Source organism: Typha latifolia, chromosome 1, assembly GCF_019914945.1.
Source record: "Typha latifolia isolate L0001 chromosome 1, TyphaL0001v2, whole genome shotgun sequence".
In the NCBI taxonomy this organism is placed as follows: Eukaryota; Viridiplantae; Streptophyta; class Magnoliopsida; order Poales; family Typhaceae; genus Typha; species Typha latifolia.
The window spans coordinates 18,879,191-18,897,196 of record NC_133086.1 but is presented as its reverse complement, the minus strand read 5'-3'; the positions used below and the strand labels follow the sequence as shown (position 1 = coordinate 18,897,196).

Sequence of the window (18,006 nt, the reverse complement as noted above, 5' to 3'; positions counted from 1 at the left end):
AACTAGTATGTAGAGTGAGCAAATCATCATTTGTCACTCTTTGAAAGGCTTCCAAACTGCATACACAGTACGTACTTCAGCATTGATTGCACCACAACATACGCCGACAGAAGAACGAAAATTTACAATGAATTTTCGTCTGCAGACGTAACAGTTTGATTGACCAGGAAATGGTACGAACTGCACCAAGTTCATTGGAAACGGAATCAACAATAAATTTGGTCTAAAAGTCCTTGTTTTTTTTTCTTCCGAAAGAAGGTCTGTTAAATAACTTAAAAATAAGTTGAAATGTGACGTAACATATTGTACACCTGTACAGTAATAACATCCCAGATATTCAACCTGTCCACGGGCCAACGTGAATAAAAGCACATCACTCAGTATTATCGTCTTCATCATCTTCCTGAAGCCCAATATCATCGCCTATGCCTTCAAGGAGGGCATCCACATCCTCACCCAACTCCAGTAGTCTTGAGCTCAGTTTCTCAACCTTGCTTTGCTCCTGGCCTAGGCAAACAAGCAGATCATTCAGTTCGGCTTCACTCTCCTTCTGTGCTTCTTCCCTTGCCTCCGCCCTTATTGATTCTGCATCCACATGTGGTACATTTCCTCCTTTCCGTAAAGCTTTCGCCTCAGCTTCCAGGTGAAAGTTGGCCTGTTCTAGACTGTTATAAGCATCAGATAGGCTCTTGAGATCAGACTCTAGCTTTGCAGCCAAATTTTGATAGTGGCTAGCCTCTGATTCAATCTTAGACTTTTCGGACTTCAGTGTGTCAATGCGCCTTCCAGCTTCTTGAAGATCTTGACGAAGGGCTTCAGATTGGACTCTCTCTCTGCCACTGCTTGGTTTATCAGCTCTATCAGCTACACTGCTGCCACCGGTCCTCACCAACTCCTCGGCTAATGTAGCATTGCGAGCAAGCAGGTCCTTAACAGAGATTAACAGTTCAGTTGCAGAGATCTTCTTAAATAAAATTAATTGGAAGAAATCAATTTTTAAAGAGGGTACTACTAAATTTAAACCAAAACAATTTGCATTGGCACTAACAATGTATCTTGAAGTCTGCATGCATAATAAATAACAGATACCTGCATCTCAGTACATTGCTTTTCCATGAATGATTTCAACCGTTTGATATAGTCTGCATCAACCTCGCCATCTTTCTGCTCCAACTCTGCTGGCAGTATTGTGACCTTGTTCTTTGCATGACCGAAGATGTCCATAATACTTTCTCTAATATCAGCTTCAATCTTACTCAGAAAATTAACAAACTGTGGATCAAATATTTCTACAAGGACTGGATCTTCATTTCTCTCATTTGTTTCTTCATGCTCAACATCTTGGGATTCTGCCATGCCTGCTGTATTTGATCTTGCAAGTGGCTTGCGGTGTTTGCTGGATGTGAAGAGAGGTACAAAACTTTTCTGTAACTCATCAAACTTGAGAAAATATGAGGTGAGACCAATCTTGTGACTGATACCATCAACAACAGCAAATGCATCTCTGTCGTTCCCATTACTTTTGTTGTATAAAACACATTCCCCCAACACAATAGCAGCCAATCCCTTGACACATACACTGGAATGCATGCTCGAAACAAGCTCTAGCAGAAAGGTAAGATGTGCTGGTGAATCAAAAAGGCAGTCGACAGCATTTGGACAGTCCGCAAGCCATATGATCAGTAACCGGAGAATGAGTGGTTGGATATATGAGTCTCCTATTGGAACATTTTGGTCATTGTCTTTACTTCTCATAGAAGCAGCAACAGCCAAATTCTTCACAACTCGTTGCATGAGTGGTTCTGTGGGACTTAAGGATGGCACAGATGCTTCAAACTCGATTCGTAAAACCTGAAATGTTTCCGCAAATGTTGAAGATATGCATCAGGGTTAATCTGCAACATGCAATAATTTACTAAGGAAAAGTTCCTTCTTTAGAGTTGCTCATCTTCATGTCAAAAGAGTATCTAGAAGCATTTAATTGTAAAAGAAAAAACCTTAATTCCAAGGAAGAAATGAAAAACGGAGCTGGATAATGTAAAGTACAATGGAAAGCATAAACTCTGATGAACAACTTGCTCACAAGAAGACAAGACAGATATTCAAGTAACCCTATCCTCTCATTATAAGAAAAATATAAAAGCTAGAAGAAGATGAATCATGAATGTATTAATGCACATAGCCACGTACCCGTTCCTTGCATTGGATATTGTCCTTTAGTATATGAGATAGAACACTAGCAGCTCTGAAACATGCCTGCTCCCAAGGTTACAGAAAAACAATGTTGGTGTACATGGCACATGAAAGAAAAAAGTTAATGACTTACTGAACTGTCAAATTTTACCTTAAAAATTAAACTAGAATGACAATCTGTAAATAGGGTGAGAAATATAGATGTAACCTTCTGAATATTTTTGAAGGTGAGCTATAAAATGTTACCTTTTAAAGTGAAAGGTGATGCCGAAACAATGGATACTGATTTTTCTCCTTACTCCTTTTTCACTTATAATGATGCAAGGTTGAAATTATGTTGTCAATAGCAGAAAGATACAATGGAAGGAAGAATACAATACATGAAAAGAAAAATCCCCTATAACCTTCTACTAGGTGTTCATCCATTATTGCAACTAGCAATCTTCAACAATCTAAGGTCTGATTGACAGAGTGGCTATTTCCCTATTTGACGATACAACTGAAGACCATTTCTTTTCCTTGGTTATGTTGATTTGAACTTAGCAATGAATTGTAAAACAATAGATTTTAATAGTAGCAATCTTATATTGGGTTTCACAATCTAGATCATATGTCTATGGCATTAATATATTTTCCTTGCCACCAAGTATATAATCAGAAAAAAATGCTTGCTGGATCGGAGATTTTTATCAATTAAATAGATTAATGCCTTTCTATGTAGTGTGCAGGATATGAGAAAGCTTTCTTAGTTAAAGCACTCAGAACAGCAAATCTCAGAAATCCTAGATAACAATTCTTGATAATATGAGATAAAAAATCCATTCAAGCTTAAGTGGGTCAATACAAGGATGTTTACGTATGACATTTCCATTGGAAACAAGAATAAAGTTCTAGTGCGCTAGCAGCCAATTGAAAGTTGATGGCTTACAAAGCTTCCTAAAATGGTAACTTCCATCATCCCATGAAGATGAATAATTTACTAAATGAGAACCCAAAACTCACGACATACCTCAGAATCACCATTAGTACCAGCTGATACCAGTGCTTGCAGAAGCATACTGCCATATGAGAATGAGGAAAAAAATATTTAGCAGAAGTTGAAAGAGGAATTCTTAAACCGGCAAACAGAGCTAGTTTGAGATGTAGCTATGTCAAATTTTCTCAATCAAACACAAAACAAAAATCTGAAGACAATGAACTGCAGAATAAAACACACCCACACACATAAACAGAGTGGGGAAAGCCTAGAATCATGTTTTAAACTGACCTTCCAAATGGCGTGCTGCCACCTTCTTTGAGAGTAGCAAGAGTTGATGAGCTAGGATGAGGAGTCATCGTTGATGCTAATAATGCTTGGCCATCAGGGTTTTGCTGCCTCAAGGGAAAATAGGAATCAAGCGTCACATTTCTCATATGCACAGCAGCATAGACAAAAAAAATTAAAAAGATTTTGGATAGCTAGGTTCACTTAGACCAATTACCCTGCAGCTAATTCAGTAGCATTTGTCTAGAAGAGGACACGAGTAGCATGAACATCTACTTATGTTCATTGAACAGTTCTACTCAAATATCACAAAATACTATAGTATCCTCAGCTGTACAAGATTTTCTCTACATTTTTCTTTTCTACCAAAATAACTATAGCTGCATGATTATATCCTCAATATTGATTACCGAGATTCATATAGATGTTTATAGGTGAGAGGCCAGTGTACTATTCCAAAAAAAAACCATGGGTAAAGACTAATGGAGGTATTAAAAGGCGCAATACTTTTGGAAGATAATATTCCTATGATCTTTATGTGCTATATATTGTATATGTTTCACTGACTAAATAAGTGGATTAATCAATTTAAGGAAAGAGACTCAAGTTGTCTGAAAATAGTCCAAGTATTAGTGTATATGGTACACACTCCAGGACGATAAATTACTCTAATGTTGGTTGATCCAAAAAATTCGCTTGTTTAAAAAAAAAATAGTTTGTTTTGTTGGAAATCCTGCAACAGCCAAAGATATGTCCTTCACAAATTTCCAGCTGTTGTTGACAACACAGCACAACTTTTCTCAAATTTTCTTGTTTCTTTACTCTCCTTTTTGCAGTAGTGCTGATAGTCATGGGCAGCTAGGGGAACTAAGGAATTCGAAGGATGCATAGTCATTGGATGATACGAAAAAAAGGTTAGTAGTAAATTAGTAATCTTAATCTTCATAGCTCCTCCATTTCTCACTTTTCAAATTACAGTCTTGACTAATAGACAAGAAGGGGTAGTTTTACCATCTTCAGATAAAGTAGTTCAAATCTACCAACATCACTCATTAGGATTGTGCTAAAAACTTCATGAATTTAAGCTCTAATTTAATAGCAGGACAACAATCATGTACTGATGGTGTTTCTTGCAATTTATTTTTAAAAATGCACCAAGCATATGTGTGCAATACAAAACTATGAAGGACTTCTCCCAAGAATATGGGGAGAATACAGCTCAATTTTAAGAAGATGATGAACATAGTATTGACACCATTAAGTATTGACACCATTAAGAACTTGGATTTTCTTGTCAGAACAAAATCGTGCACGAGAAGGACATCATGAAAGATAAATGCCAGCAAGCAGACAAAAACCTACCATTACGGCAGTATAAGCTTGCAACATTTACAACACTTGAAAAGTTTCTCTTGACATTAGAACAGTTTCAGTAAAGGATACTGATGGTAAATCTTGATTAGCGGACTTCCGTTCATTTCCAAGATACAACTAAGCCAAAGAGCCAAACAAAGCCCTATCACATCAAGGCATCTTGAAATGATGAAAATATTTATCCCTTCAAAGTTCCCTGTGCTATATTTTAACAAAATAAAATCATACTCTACAATGTAAGATGTTCTTAGCAAAAAAGAATTGTTAGTACGAATGGTCTTTTGCTTCCCTCTTTCAGAAGAACATCAGATATCATATGATTGATACATATATATATTAAAACTGAGAACATGTCATATGCTTCTTTCTTTCAGGAGAAGATTAGATATCATATGATCTTGCACAAAGATTCATCTAATATATATGCATAGAGAAAATACATTTTACCCTCTATGATTAGGCCAAAATTCACTTCACATTTCCAAAATTTCATTTGTGTCAGTTCACCCCCCTTATAGTTACATTCAAACTGTAACTATTATATTTTTTATCATACTTGACCAATCTATAAGTTGAATTTGAAAACTCATTAGAGACGAAGTTGTAGATAATTAGATAAGTTTTCTAATATATCTAAAATAATACTAATCAAATATAATAAAATATAATAAATATACTAAACGTATATATGTTTTTATCATATCTTTATCATTTGAAATCTAATTGTAATATTTTAGATGTGTTGAAAATTTTTATCTAGTCTATGATTTTGACTCTAATGGGTATCCTTAAATTTAGCTTATATATTAATCAAATATGACAAGAAAAGTAACGATCCCAATTTAAATATAATCATAAAGGAGTAAAATGATACAAATAAAATCATCAGGGTGAAATAAATTTAGCCTAACCACAGGGGGTAAAATATAATTTTTTCTATATATATATATGTACATATAAGAATACTGTGAACATGTGATATGCCATGAACTGAGGAATAAGGCGAGATTCCTAAATTTTTATGAGGTGATTCTAATATAGAAAACAAAGGTTTGGAAATACGTAAAGACATCCTGAATCATGAAGGATCCAAAGATCATGCATTTTTTGTCCAGTATACCAAGATATAAGTAATTCACAAATTTAGAATGATACCTCACAAAAACACTTGAAGACATAGTCCGCGGCTACAAATTCTTGTATTGTAGAGGTACGCAACATGATACGGAGAATGGCATTCAGAGCAGGTTCAACATGGGGCTCTTCTCCAACTTGCTTACTTGCAAGAACATCAAGGTTATCAGGATTTCTTGTAACCAAATTGCCAATGCATCGCAGGGCCTGAAAAAATAATGCATTATTCACCAGATAAATGCAAGAGTTTCAATCTGTCAATGCATCCCATCTTTCCAGTCCTTTTTATCCCTAGCATCTAGCTTTCAATGAGCAACAAGTTTATGGATCACAGTAAAGATGGGAAAGCACCAAATGTTCAAACTTCTACCAGAAAATGCATGACCTGTGACCTTCAAGTTTTACAGCGAGAAAGACACAAGGAACCAAATTGATCTGTATGAATCAAGAAAGACAGTCATTTGCTCAACATTTTATTGCTAAATTCAAGTTATAGAGGATCACATTCTTGACTGCATATCTGCACCCTGACTTAAGCCATTTATCTAACCATCCTCAGTTTCATTTAAATGATTTTCTGAGGGTTTTTGAAAAATACAAGCATATGTTAGATTGCCTCTCTCACACAGAAGTGAAAAAGGAGTTAAAATAGCCATAAGTTGGCAAGAATTCTCCATTATCATCTAAAACATAAAACCTGCCAAAAGCTATCTCAAAATTGATATGGACCTTCTGCATCTAAAATCATACCTTTGATAAAATTGTTCCCTCCTTGACCTTCAAGCTATAAGATCCTGACACTGTTACCTTATCTAATTTTATGCCCAACTATTATCATGTTTAGCAAAATACTTAGCAACGCAATATGAACTTGTGCTTGAAAACTAACTTGTTCAGCCATCACTACCATACATCCTATATGCTACGCATGCATACATTAGAGATTGAGGCAAAAAGAGGTCATGATGATATCATCTTCGTCTGTACCGCTCCTTGTGGAGTAGATCGCAAACTTGGGTAAGGTTAAGTGTTCTTAATACTAAACTCTAGTGCACTTCGGAGCACAGTCATGTACAAGGTCTCTTGGTAAATTACTTGTCCAAATTACACTGAATGCAATCATTCTTCTTAAATAAAGCACAGTGGCCAGGGGAGCCTTCATGGAAATACTAGAAATGGCACATGTGAGCTGGCTATTGGTAACAAAAACAGTATCCATCTAGTATGACAAATTTGCAGGACCAGTAGTAAATGGCCAACACCATTTCTGCTAGATATAAACCAATAACCATCTTCTCTTTCCTGAATTATAATATGCAAAGCATGTTAGAAAAAAGGTGAAATACGAAAGAACTCCCTCATAAGCAACTCTCCACATCAAAATTTCATTTTCTAGTAATTGTTCAATTGCACATTGCCTATCCAAACATTAGAGACAAACAGTTCTAGTAATTTATAAAGGAATAATTATATTAAGACTCTCTGAACTATTATCCATTTTCACATGCACCCCCTCATCCATTTCTTTTGTACACATTGACCTCATAGACTATGAAAAGTCTCTCACCCCTTTAACGGTGTTACCGGAAGATGTTAAATGACCATTTTATCCTCAACTTTGCTCTCTTTTTTCTAAAATAAGAATAAAATGGTCTCTAGATGGCATAAGATTAATCATGTAACACTCACATGCTATTTTTTCAATAGAAAGATTTTAAAAATAACAAAGAGAAAAGACATTTCAGAAGTTTTCCATAGTTAAAGGGGGTCAATGTATCACGACAAAAATAAAAAGTTTTATGTGGAAATGGGCAACAATTAAAGGGGTCTAGGTGTAATTGTTCAATTTATAAATAAATTAATTATGAAGCTAACGCATGAAGTCAGAAAATTAACTATCAAAAGATTCAGAACATAGTATGGACTTCTGCATCATATCCCATTCCATTCTCTTTCCAGACAAAAGTTAATGATGTGAAGAACTAAAAGTTACCTGTTTTAGAAAGGACATAATATTCTAAGGTCGACTTCACAAAGGTCAACAACTAATTTAACATAACAAAAGATGCAAAAATAATAAGCATGTGCAATGAGCATTGAAGGTTGTAAATCAAATTCTTACTTGAAAACTAAATCTCAGTGAATTCTGTGAACTTTTTGCTTATATATAATTTAGTAGCTTATCAAATGCAGGAAAAGTGCTGGATAAGCTCCTAGAGATTATCAGAATAATACACGAATACGGAGCATAGGGAAAAGGTTGCCAGGACAGATGTATTGGAGATATTAATTTGTATCTTAATTCTGTCACATTTTCATGAACTATGAATGAACTGGAGAACTAAAATCTACTTAATTACTTCAGAAAGACAAAGGCAGAACACATTAAAAGGCAGGTGGAATCTATACTTGACTAGAAAGCGTGAAAAGTGCAAGATCCAAGTAATCCATGCATAGATAAGATACAACTATAAACTATACACAGCTGCACTACAGTACTTAGCAAGAGTTAACTGTTGAACTAGCATTAGAAGGCACGTGACAGAGTTCCTCATATGGATGTTACAATGCTAGCGCAAAAAGAAATTCAAGAAAACCAAAACAGGTAGAAGATACATACAAGAACCTAATGATTGAGATGTCATTCATGAAAATAAGAATGATTTATTATTGTTAAAATAATACTTAAACATTCATATTCGGGTGCATTAATTTATAGAGTGATGTATTATGTATTATGTACTATTGTATTAACTATAAGAATATCTTACCAAGCATCGGACAGCTACTGAAGCCCATTGACTCTCAACCCCCAACAATAAGAGATGGTCCAGAATCTTCTTCTATGGTTTGAGAAATAAAAACATAATGAAGTTCACTATTGCACAATATATGGGATTTATATTATATTACTAATAGAAACAAGGTGATATACCTGAACCAATGCAGTTTGATTGGACAGCCTATTAGCATCTTTACCTGGCTCAGTAGCTGGACCTCCCAGCAGAATTGATTGAACAGTTTCCAATGCATTGAGAAGATTTACTGTCTAAAAGCAAGGTAATTTAATGTAAATAAATAAACATACTACCGAAAGAAAACAAAGTGTTAGATTAGTCATGAGGTAAAATATGTACTGCAACATTTGGATAGACGAAGAGAACAGAGATGTACAAATTAAGTTTTAGAGAAATCAAATTTACCTTCTGGTGAGTAAAATTGTAAGCACTACCTCTCCGAAGCTTTAGTATTGATACTAAAGGATCAAATCCAATTGTTTCCCTCAGCAATATCTGAACAAAGAATTTCAAAGTCAGATGGACAAATATATTCAAACCTAGCAGCTTCAAGAGACACCAACCTGATTGGATGCATTATTACGAATAAGATTATTCAGCAACTCAAGACAATCCTGTCCATAAAAATATTATTTGTCACGATCAATAAACAAAAAAGTACAAATAAAAGCTTAGGCACATACGTAAGAAAATATAGAGACAAATGGCTGAAAATGTTATTGGAATACAAAGATCAGTATGCTGACACTTAAACTTACATTTTGGTAAAGTAATAAGACAACAAAAGATGAGTGAATTTCTAGATGCAATAACTATTTGATAAAAAAAAACAGAAACATAGAATATTGGGAGTAAGAAATGGTGTCAGTTTGGTTCTTGCAAAGCAAACTACAACATACATTTCCTCCCTAATATAGTCACTGCATTCCAAATGAAGAAGAAGGTGCAAAGGACTAAAGAGGAATTGTACTCCTCTTATTAATTGAGTAAAAAGGTTGTAAAATAAGAAATAGAAAAGCAGTATACAGACTTCCCATATGGCTAAGAAGTTAGAGATGCCAACAAATAAAGAATGCCAATAACCATTGATCTCCATAAAAGGACATCTGTTAGTTTGGTATGGCTAAATAGTCTGAACTATGCCCAGAGTGCACAGAATGACACATACTTCATCAAAGTTTGCATGGGCATGAAGCAAATTTAAGGCAGAAACAAGAAAAGAAAAGAGAAGAGCTGAAGAGTTTGCCATCAAATTTGAAAGGCCTGTTTTTGGTGAGGATAACAGCATAATCAGTTGTGACTTAGCCTCATGCAACCTAAGAAACCCTACAATGCTTCTATTTGATAAATCTTTGAAAAAGGGAGATAATGGAATTTACTCTATTCCAGAGTTCAAAGGTGAATGATGAAATGCTCTAAAGAGAAAACCAGGTATACAGACAAAATCAATTTACCCATCATAATACCATGCTCAAAGATGCTCACCTGCACAACTACACCTCCATCAGAGCCTCCTTCCTCTTTGATAATGCTAAATATCTTCTCAAATGCACCCTCAAATACAAGAATCTTTTGAATATCCTGAACATAAAAAATGCAGATTGTAAGAGAGATCAATTGGATGTGGAACATAATATAACTTATAAACCAAACCCAGGAGACAACCCAACCTCTGCCTCGCGAGTCAAATAAGTAAGAAGCAGCAAGGCTTCATTTCGTATAACCTGTCACACAGAATAATCCATCAGTTTAAAAACAAAAAGGGATAACAAGGCTTCATGTAAAAGACTGGTGTAAATAGGGGGAGGCTGGGAGGCAATCAATAGTAGATTAAACATTTCTGTTAATTTTGACAATCCTAGGGTTCCCATTAGCAGACAATTTGGGATACAATAAAATACAAGAGATAACGGAGAGTCGAAGACAAGTGGCAATGCAAACAATAGAGAAAATCGTGAAAATGGTGGCACCATCGAGACACTTGGAGTCCAGTATCAAAAGTAGCCATACAATAAGGCAATAGAACAGACACAGTAACCCTCAGTGCATACCAACTGGACTAACATCAGCATAAAGTGAGTCAAAGGAAAAAAAAGGAATGAAAGAAAACTAACATATAAATATATATATATATATATAAATTAGGTGATAATGCCTTTTCATTCTGAGAATTTACTTATTTAAATTTTGGCATGTAATGACATCTAATGAAAAGTAAACGCTACACATTCAACTTCCAAAATTGGTTCATTAGTTCACTGTCAGTATCTTGACTAGATGTAATTAGTTCGCTGTCACTGTCAGTATCTTAATATTTATGAAAACATAAAAAACTAAATTAAATTACAAATAACTAGAGTACTAATGTAATGCATGTCACAGGCTCACAGCCACTCTCCAGGAGTAAGATGGTGAGAAGCGTTAGGATTCAAATATTCAATCAGGGCATTTTCTTAAAGCAAAATAACTGAGGGTTTACAAATCAGAAGTAAAATTCTTGAACAAACAAAAAAGGTGATGAATGAAAATCAAGAGGTAGAACCACAAGTTCATGTGTAGATACTTCTCCTGTTTACAACAATTATATTGAAAAAAAGAGAGGGCATGAATGAAATAGCAGGATAATCAGAGACCTCACGATCCATAAGCATATCCATTAGACGAGTTATGCCACGAGGAATTGAAAGAATTGCTTCCTGTAATCTGGAACAGTAAGACCACAAGTTGACCAAGACAGCTGATATTATAGTAACCACTCAAGAGGAACAAACCAAAAAGTACCTATTTAGGGAATGTGTAAGAAGGGCCGTTAGAAGCTGAAGTGTATAATATCGCACATAAAAGTCATCCTCCGACTACAAAGAAATGTAGCAACACATGTATAAGATGCGAGTACAACACCAAGTTGGCGAAAGGAAATAAGAAAGGCAAAACTCACCAATAAACTCAATAAAAGAGAAATATTCTCTGAATCTCGAGAAAGTGTGTCGGAATTTAATGAAGCTGGTTGAACTTCATTTTTTGCTCCATGTGATGTTTCTATAGGAGTTAAGGCACTTACAAGAGTTTCCAGGGAACCTCGGATCATTTCAACATCATCGCGTTCTTCTTTCAAAACATTTAGGAGTACAGGAAACCCTGTTTTGTCGCAAAAGGCAAGCATTAATTGCATCTTATATATAAGTTATTAAATAAAAGTTCACAGCATAACAAGCAAAAAGCAGCTACCCATTGCCCCAAATGCCATCTGAGCTGAACGACTTTCTGCAACAAGTGACTGAAGTTCAGTTATAGAATTTCTCCTGTCCTCAGCTAATACCCCGTTGCTTATACGATCGAGAAGGCGTTCAATATAGCTATAGGAAGAGAGCCATTTTAGTAGATTAAAAACTAAAAAAAAAAAAAGGTCTTCAAAAGAAGCATATGCTACAGAGAGTATATTTGAAGTTGAAATTATCAGATCAGATTGAATTTTTTGTTATCTCTAAATCTGAAGGGAAATTAGCAAACCAAAGGATCCGCAAATGGAGAAAGGTGCCAGATGCACTTATAAAACTTCATGGAGTAAGGTATGCTCATAAAGGATATCTATACCGCAGATTTCATTATTCAGAGGCACAGTCCGCACCACCTGAGACTTCTCAACCAACAGGAATGCCGAGAGAAATAGTTTCTGGCACACAAACCAATTAAATTAAAGTGCGCCACCTGAAACATTATGTTTCATATTGGAACATTTTGGTAAGGTGATAGTCCTCCTTGCCATGCGAAAATCAGTAAGAGGTACCAGAAAAATGGCACTACATCGACCGACATAAAGGCCACATTGATACAAAGCATGCCAACCGGCATGAGATGTGATGGCCAAGGAAAACACACCCTGTGCCATACAGTACTTAAATCCTTGGACCATACAATCAAATTGTTGTTGAGATTGCATGTATTTGGAAAAAAAGGAAAGAAGAGAGAACAGAATTGCTAGAAGTATATAGGAATATAACAGCTGTGAACCCCTTGAAATAGTATCAGAGACCCAAAAAAAACCCAAATTTTGGTTATTTGCATTTTTTAGGCCATAAGAATAGGAACCAAAAGTAGGTGGCTTAACCACGACCCAAAAGTTTATCTATAAAAGAAAAGCAAACCATGTCACTATTTGATGTCTACAAAGAGGTTGCTTCATTAGTGGCCTTGTCAAGTTCTGCCATCACCATTTGATGTCTACTAAGAGGTTGCTTGATTAGCTTCCCCGTCAAGTTTGGTTCTACAACACTATTTAATTTTAAGTTCCAAACTAGGTGGTGATTTCTATCAAGGTCTATTTATTTATTCAAATAAATTATTAGCATTAGCAATAAATTATCCTTACTCAGGGTCATTAAAAAATTTAATATGTTATGTATGTCCTATAATCTTGATTGATAACAAGATATTGAGAGATATAAAGCACTTATAGTATGTATAACCCACAAGTTCATCATCCTTCTATTGTTTGAAGCATGGTTCCAAGTTTCGTCCGAAACGGATCAGCCATCCGAATCCAGAGCCAAAACCATGACTAGTTTCGGCCTGGTATCGGCCGGATCGGCTAATACCTGATCCATTTCAGGTCAGGATCGACCGTATTAGTCAAAATCAACCAAAATCGGGAGAGAGAAAGGGAGAAAGAGGGAGGAGAGTAAGAAAAAAAAGAAGAAAGAGAAATAAAGAGAGCTCGTCGAAGGGAGTGAGAGAAAAAGATAAAATACCTCGTCAGAGAAACATTGTCGGAGAAGAATTAGAGAGGGAGAGATCGAGAGAAAAGGGAGTTGGTGAGAGAGAGAGAGAATCAAAGAGGGAGAGATCGAGAGAAGGGAGTCGGTGAGGGAGAAGAAAGAAATAGAGAGAGAGAGCGGTAGTGGGAGAGTTAATAAAAGAGAGAGTTGGCGAGAAGGAGAGTTAGTGGGGGAGAAAATTAATAAGAGAGAGAATGGGAGAGAGTAAAAAAATATTTATTTGTATGAGAAGGAGAGAGAGTGTGAGTGGTAGAAAAAGAGAGATACAAATTAAGAAAATAATATTTATTTTTTATTTATAGATTTATATATGAATAAATTATATTCATATCTTATTATTTCTTATTTTTTTAAAAAGTTAGAATTTTTTGTATTTTAAAATACAAACTGATACGGACGAGTGATATAGCCGATATGTATCATTTTTTTGGACGATCGATCTCAATCCCAATGCCGATACTTGGAACCGTAATTTGAAGCATCGCATAAATGATAAAGACACATTATTAAACTCACATGCAGACAAGAACTGAAACACAAACAGACTAACAGTGCACAAGTAAGGAAATTAATTATAGATAATAACTGATAATTCAGCAAGGATAACTTTTAAACTGTAGATAGAGAAAAGCATATGCATCGCTAAGATTGTAGTAAGAATATGCATCATTTAACTTGACAGTCTAAAATAACATACAACTAGTACCTATCCTCATTTGAAGTAGAATTTTCACTTCCGAAAACAAACCCACCAATTCCCTGCAAGACATTTATAGAATCTGATTCAGAACTGCATGGAATTACTAAAGAAATGGTGAATCTTAAGTTTCTATACAGAACAAGAAGAGAAAATGAAAGAAATATCAGTAATCAATGGGAGAAACATTAAAAACAAACTAGAAAGTGAACTATACAATTCATTAAAAGCCCTTCCTAAGGTACCTTATGAATTGCCATTTAGTAAATTATTGGATACTGGGTAGAAAATACTGGCTAAAAAGAAATTGATGGAAAATTTTGACACATAAAGAAGTTAAACAAGTTTAGAATTCTCCATTTCTTAATGATGGCATACTCAAACTTTGACTCACAGTAATCCAAAGGTGTAGGATTTACCCAAAAAGCAGAAGTCTCTGGAACCTTTATTTTTAAATAATGAGGAACAGTGTTTTGTTCTGGTGGTCATGTACATTATTAACAATTTAACATACTTATAAGAGCATATAAACCCACAAACTAGAAGCAAATGACTTGGATAAGCTAATAGCACAAGAGTGACCTTAGAATCCACAGTTGCAATAAATAAAAAATGCCCAGTTAACTATCTCAATTTTCGAGTCCCACCAACAGCTATATGTTGACATCATAAGACTACAAATGCAACACAAGTTTTGTACCTTAGTATATCAAATTAATGACTGGATATTTGATGCGAAAAATCTTATTTCTGATACCCATTACTTGCCATAATAAAAATATCATACTCTACAAAATGGGGAAAAAAATGTGCAATGGACAAACCTGCATGATATTCCCTGCACTTCCTGCAATACCTTTCAAATATACGGTCTTAGAACCCATCATAAGATGTTATAAAGAGTGATGGGTTTTTATGTACAAGGATCCTGTAACAAAAGATAAGAAAACACAATATAGCAAGCATTCAGAAAATATGTTATACAAGATAAGTACAAATTGGATAAAGAAACCCAATAGAATCTACCTAATCAGGAATTAGTATTTCACGGCATAAGGCATCAAGCACTTTAAATTAGATGAGATTCCCTAATGGTGTTGAACTTATGGAGCAAAAGAAGAAGAAAAAAAAGTATTTATAGAGCAACCACAACTCATTTTTAAATGATAAAAATACATCTGCTTTATGTTTACACTCCAAATTTCAACACCACTTATTGGGTAAATTTAGATAATATATTCTGCATTTCTCTTCTACCCTGTAATGTCACCATCCTTCTCAAAAAGACTAAATGCTGCTAGACAGTTAGAAAATAGGGCAAGTGAACAAAAGAAAAACCTTACAATAGAAAGAGCAATTCAAAGTTAGACCCAAACTCAATTACAAAACTTCGTCAGAGGCTTAGAACTAAGAAACAAACAGCAGTAATCCAGATGTCATACTCACAAATTATTCTATTATTAATAGCCCATTAGCCCTAGTGCTAAAAGCACTAAGGAATATAGTGATTCTCATAGGCGCGAATGGCGAAACTTGAGTAAATTATTAAGAAAACAATCTCTGCCAAGATACTTATCATAAATTAAATGGAAATTAGCTCTAGAGGTAATAAGAGATTACATGCGAAGAGTTTGAGAGTAACCTTCTGATACCAGAGATCCTCAAAATCACCCAAATCTAAACAGATCGATCCATTCCAAAGATGACAAAAACTAGATCGGACGACGAAACCCCAAAAAAGGCTACAACCGTAAGCAAATAATGATTGAAAAAAAAACGCACAAAATAAACCACGGGCAAGCAAATAATCCAAACAATCAAGCATTTTGAATCCGATATAAGAAGGAAAAATGTAATCATAACGCTGAGAGATCGAAGGATATCTCACGATGAGGCGGGGGGCGCTCGGCTACTTTGGCGTCGAAGCGAAAAGAGAGGAAGAGACCTTTGCCTCTTCGATGAGAGTTGCCAATAATAATTAAACCAGTCGAACTCGGTTCGCCTCGCCTAATCGAGATTTAGTCTCGAATCAAGGATGAGTCGATGTGTTTGTCCTCGGATGGCATAGCAGAGGGAATCCGCGGACTGTTCGTGCCGGTCTTAAATATTAATATTTATTCATCAATACTCGGGCCACAACACATGCTGAATTCGAACCGGGCTAAGCACTATAGCCCGTTAATGCTACTAGCCCATTACATATCGGGCTTAAATATTTATTCATAACTTGACACATCAATCACTCCAGCCACGACACATCAATCTCTCGGGCCGAGCCGAATTTGTACCAGGCTAAGTACTATAGCTCGTTAATGCTGCTAACCCATTGAATATCAGGCTTAAGTCAGACGTAACGAACTTATCATAACAAATAAAATTTTAAAAAATATTATATTTTATTAGACCAAGTATAATAGGCCTATACGAAAATATTTTAGTTATCTTTTATAGTAACATATTTATATATTAATATATAGTTTACTAAATATTTGATATGAGACTAAAAAATTATAAAAATATATATGCATAAATAGTCGGACTGGGCGACAAAGGCTTAGCCCATGCTTCTCATTACCATCTCGAGCTCAGGTCGAACATATTTCAAGTCGGACTTGGGTGAGTCAAACCCCATGATTATCTCTAGCGCAATGGTATTGCATCATTGCGTGGTTCTACGAGATATGGAATCAACAAAGTGGATTGCTTAAATTTAGATATGTTATGCACCATTTTATTTTAAAATATTTTTAAAGGGAACTACATCTTACATGGGCCTAAATTTATTTCAACCCTCTCTAATTTATTGTCTCGCTAATATTAATAAATATTATTTTTTAGCGAAGCCTGACTGAGCCGGCTCCGCCTCAAACTCAGCTCGGAATTCAATGTATTTTGACACTCCTACATATAAGTTGTTACCTATTCATTGTGTGTTCATACATGTTTATTAATCCATGGGTGTCTTGTTTCTCCTTTGCTTATCATCTTAGTCTAGGATTGTCTTTTTATATAATACTCAAAAAGATAATTGTAAGGCCTTATTGCTTCTAATTTCACTTTGTGCAGGAATTGACTCCCAATCAACTCCAAGAAGGTGAATTTTTTTTGGCCTAATTCTATGATATTTTATTTTAGATTTCTTGTGTATTTGTGATTTTATTCTCTTCTAGATGACAAGTAATACTAAAGGAGTGCTCTAATGTTAAAATTTGTCAATTCCAAGTATTTGCCAGCCCTTAGCAAGACATTTTCAGTGAAAAAGAAAGAAAACTAAACTTAGAAAGGCATGGGATGGAAGAAGTCTTCCAAGGTGGTAGATTTACCATGTTGCATCTTGGAGTGCTACTGCGATTGGATAAATTCTCTACCTAACCATAGTTAAGCTCAGGTGGTAGATTCATTTCACTATCGTGTCTAAAGTTTGTGTCCTTGTTAAGAATTTTACAATTTCAAAATATAAACAACCAACCCTTTTTTTTTCTCTCATTATATAGCTATTGATAACTTGCTTACACCCTCCTTTCTCCCTTTTGCAGCATCTGCAGCTCTTTGGACCTCATGCCGTGTTGTATCAAAGTTACTATGAGATCCTCTGTAGCATTTAGCTAATTTGTGACGCCTGGTCGGCATGGCATCGGTCTCCCTGTGCTTTCAATGCTTTGAGAAATTCTATTGCTTCAGAACTTCAGAGGAACCTTTGTAATCTGCTTTGGTGAATGTGGAGCACTCCGCAAGGGAGCTTAGAAGGAACTCCTGCAGTGTTTCCTGTAT

The 18,006-nt window shown here is 35.2% G+C and overlaps 1 protein-coding gene across 3 annotated transcripts; it reads right to left on the bottom strand.

Annotated features, from left to right (window-relative positions):
• Positions 1 to 82: 82 nt before the first annotated feature.
• On the bottom strand, positions 83 to 16,266 carry LOC140784849 (golgin candidate 6). Of its 3 annotated transcripts, none has more exons than XM_073132449.1 (19): positions 16,124 to 16,266; positions 15,060 to 15,163; positions 14,245 to 14,297; positions 11,992 to 12,119; positions 11,702 to 11,901; positions 11,545 to 11,618; positions 11,397 to 11,466; positions 10,434 to 10,487; positions 10,249 to 10,344; positions 9,327 to 9,377; positions 9,169 to 9,258; positions 8,901 to 9,014; positions 8,737 to 8,808; positions 5,987 to 6,172; positions 3,461 to 3,564; positions 3,203 to 3,251; positions 2,191 to 2,256; positions 1,090 to 1,851; positions 83 to 928 (listed from the first exon to the last, which is right to left on the bottom strand). In XM_073132449.1, the coding sequence occupies exons 2-19, from the start codon at positions 15,120 to 15,122 to the stop codon at positions 374 to 376; spliced, it is 2,787 nt and encodes a 928-aa protein (XP_072988550.1). In that variant the 5' UTR covers positions 15,123 to 15,163; positions 16,124 to 16,266; the 3' UTR covers positions 83 to 373. The 3 variants fall into 3 exon arrangements, with proteins under 3 accessions (XP_072988550.1, XP_072988543.1, XP_072988557.1); XM_073132442.1 differs by lacking the exon at positions 16,124 to 16,266 and adding an exon at positions 15,878 to 15,895; XM_073132456.1 differs by lacking the exons at positions 11,702 to 11,901; positions 11,992 to 12,119; positions 14,245 to 14,297; positions 15,060 to 15,163; positions 16,124 to 16,266 and having other exon boundaries at positions 11,397 to 11,459; positions 11,545 to 11,608.
• Positions 16,267 to 18,006: the final 1,740 nt, after the last annotated feature.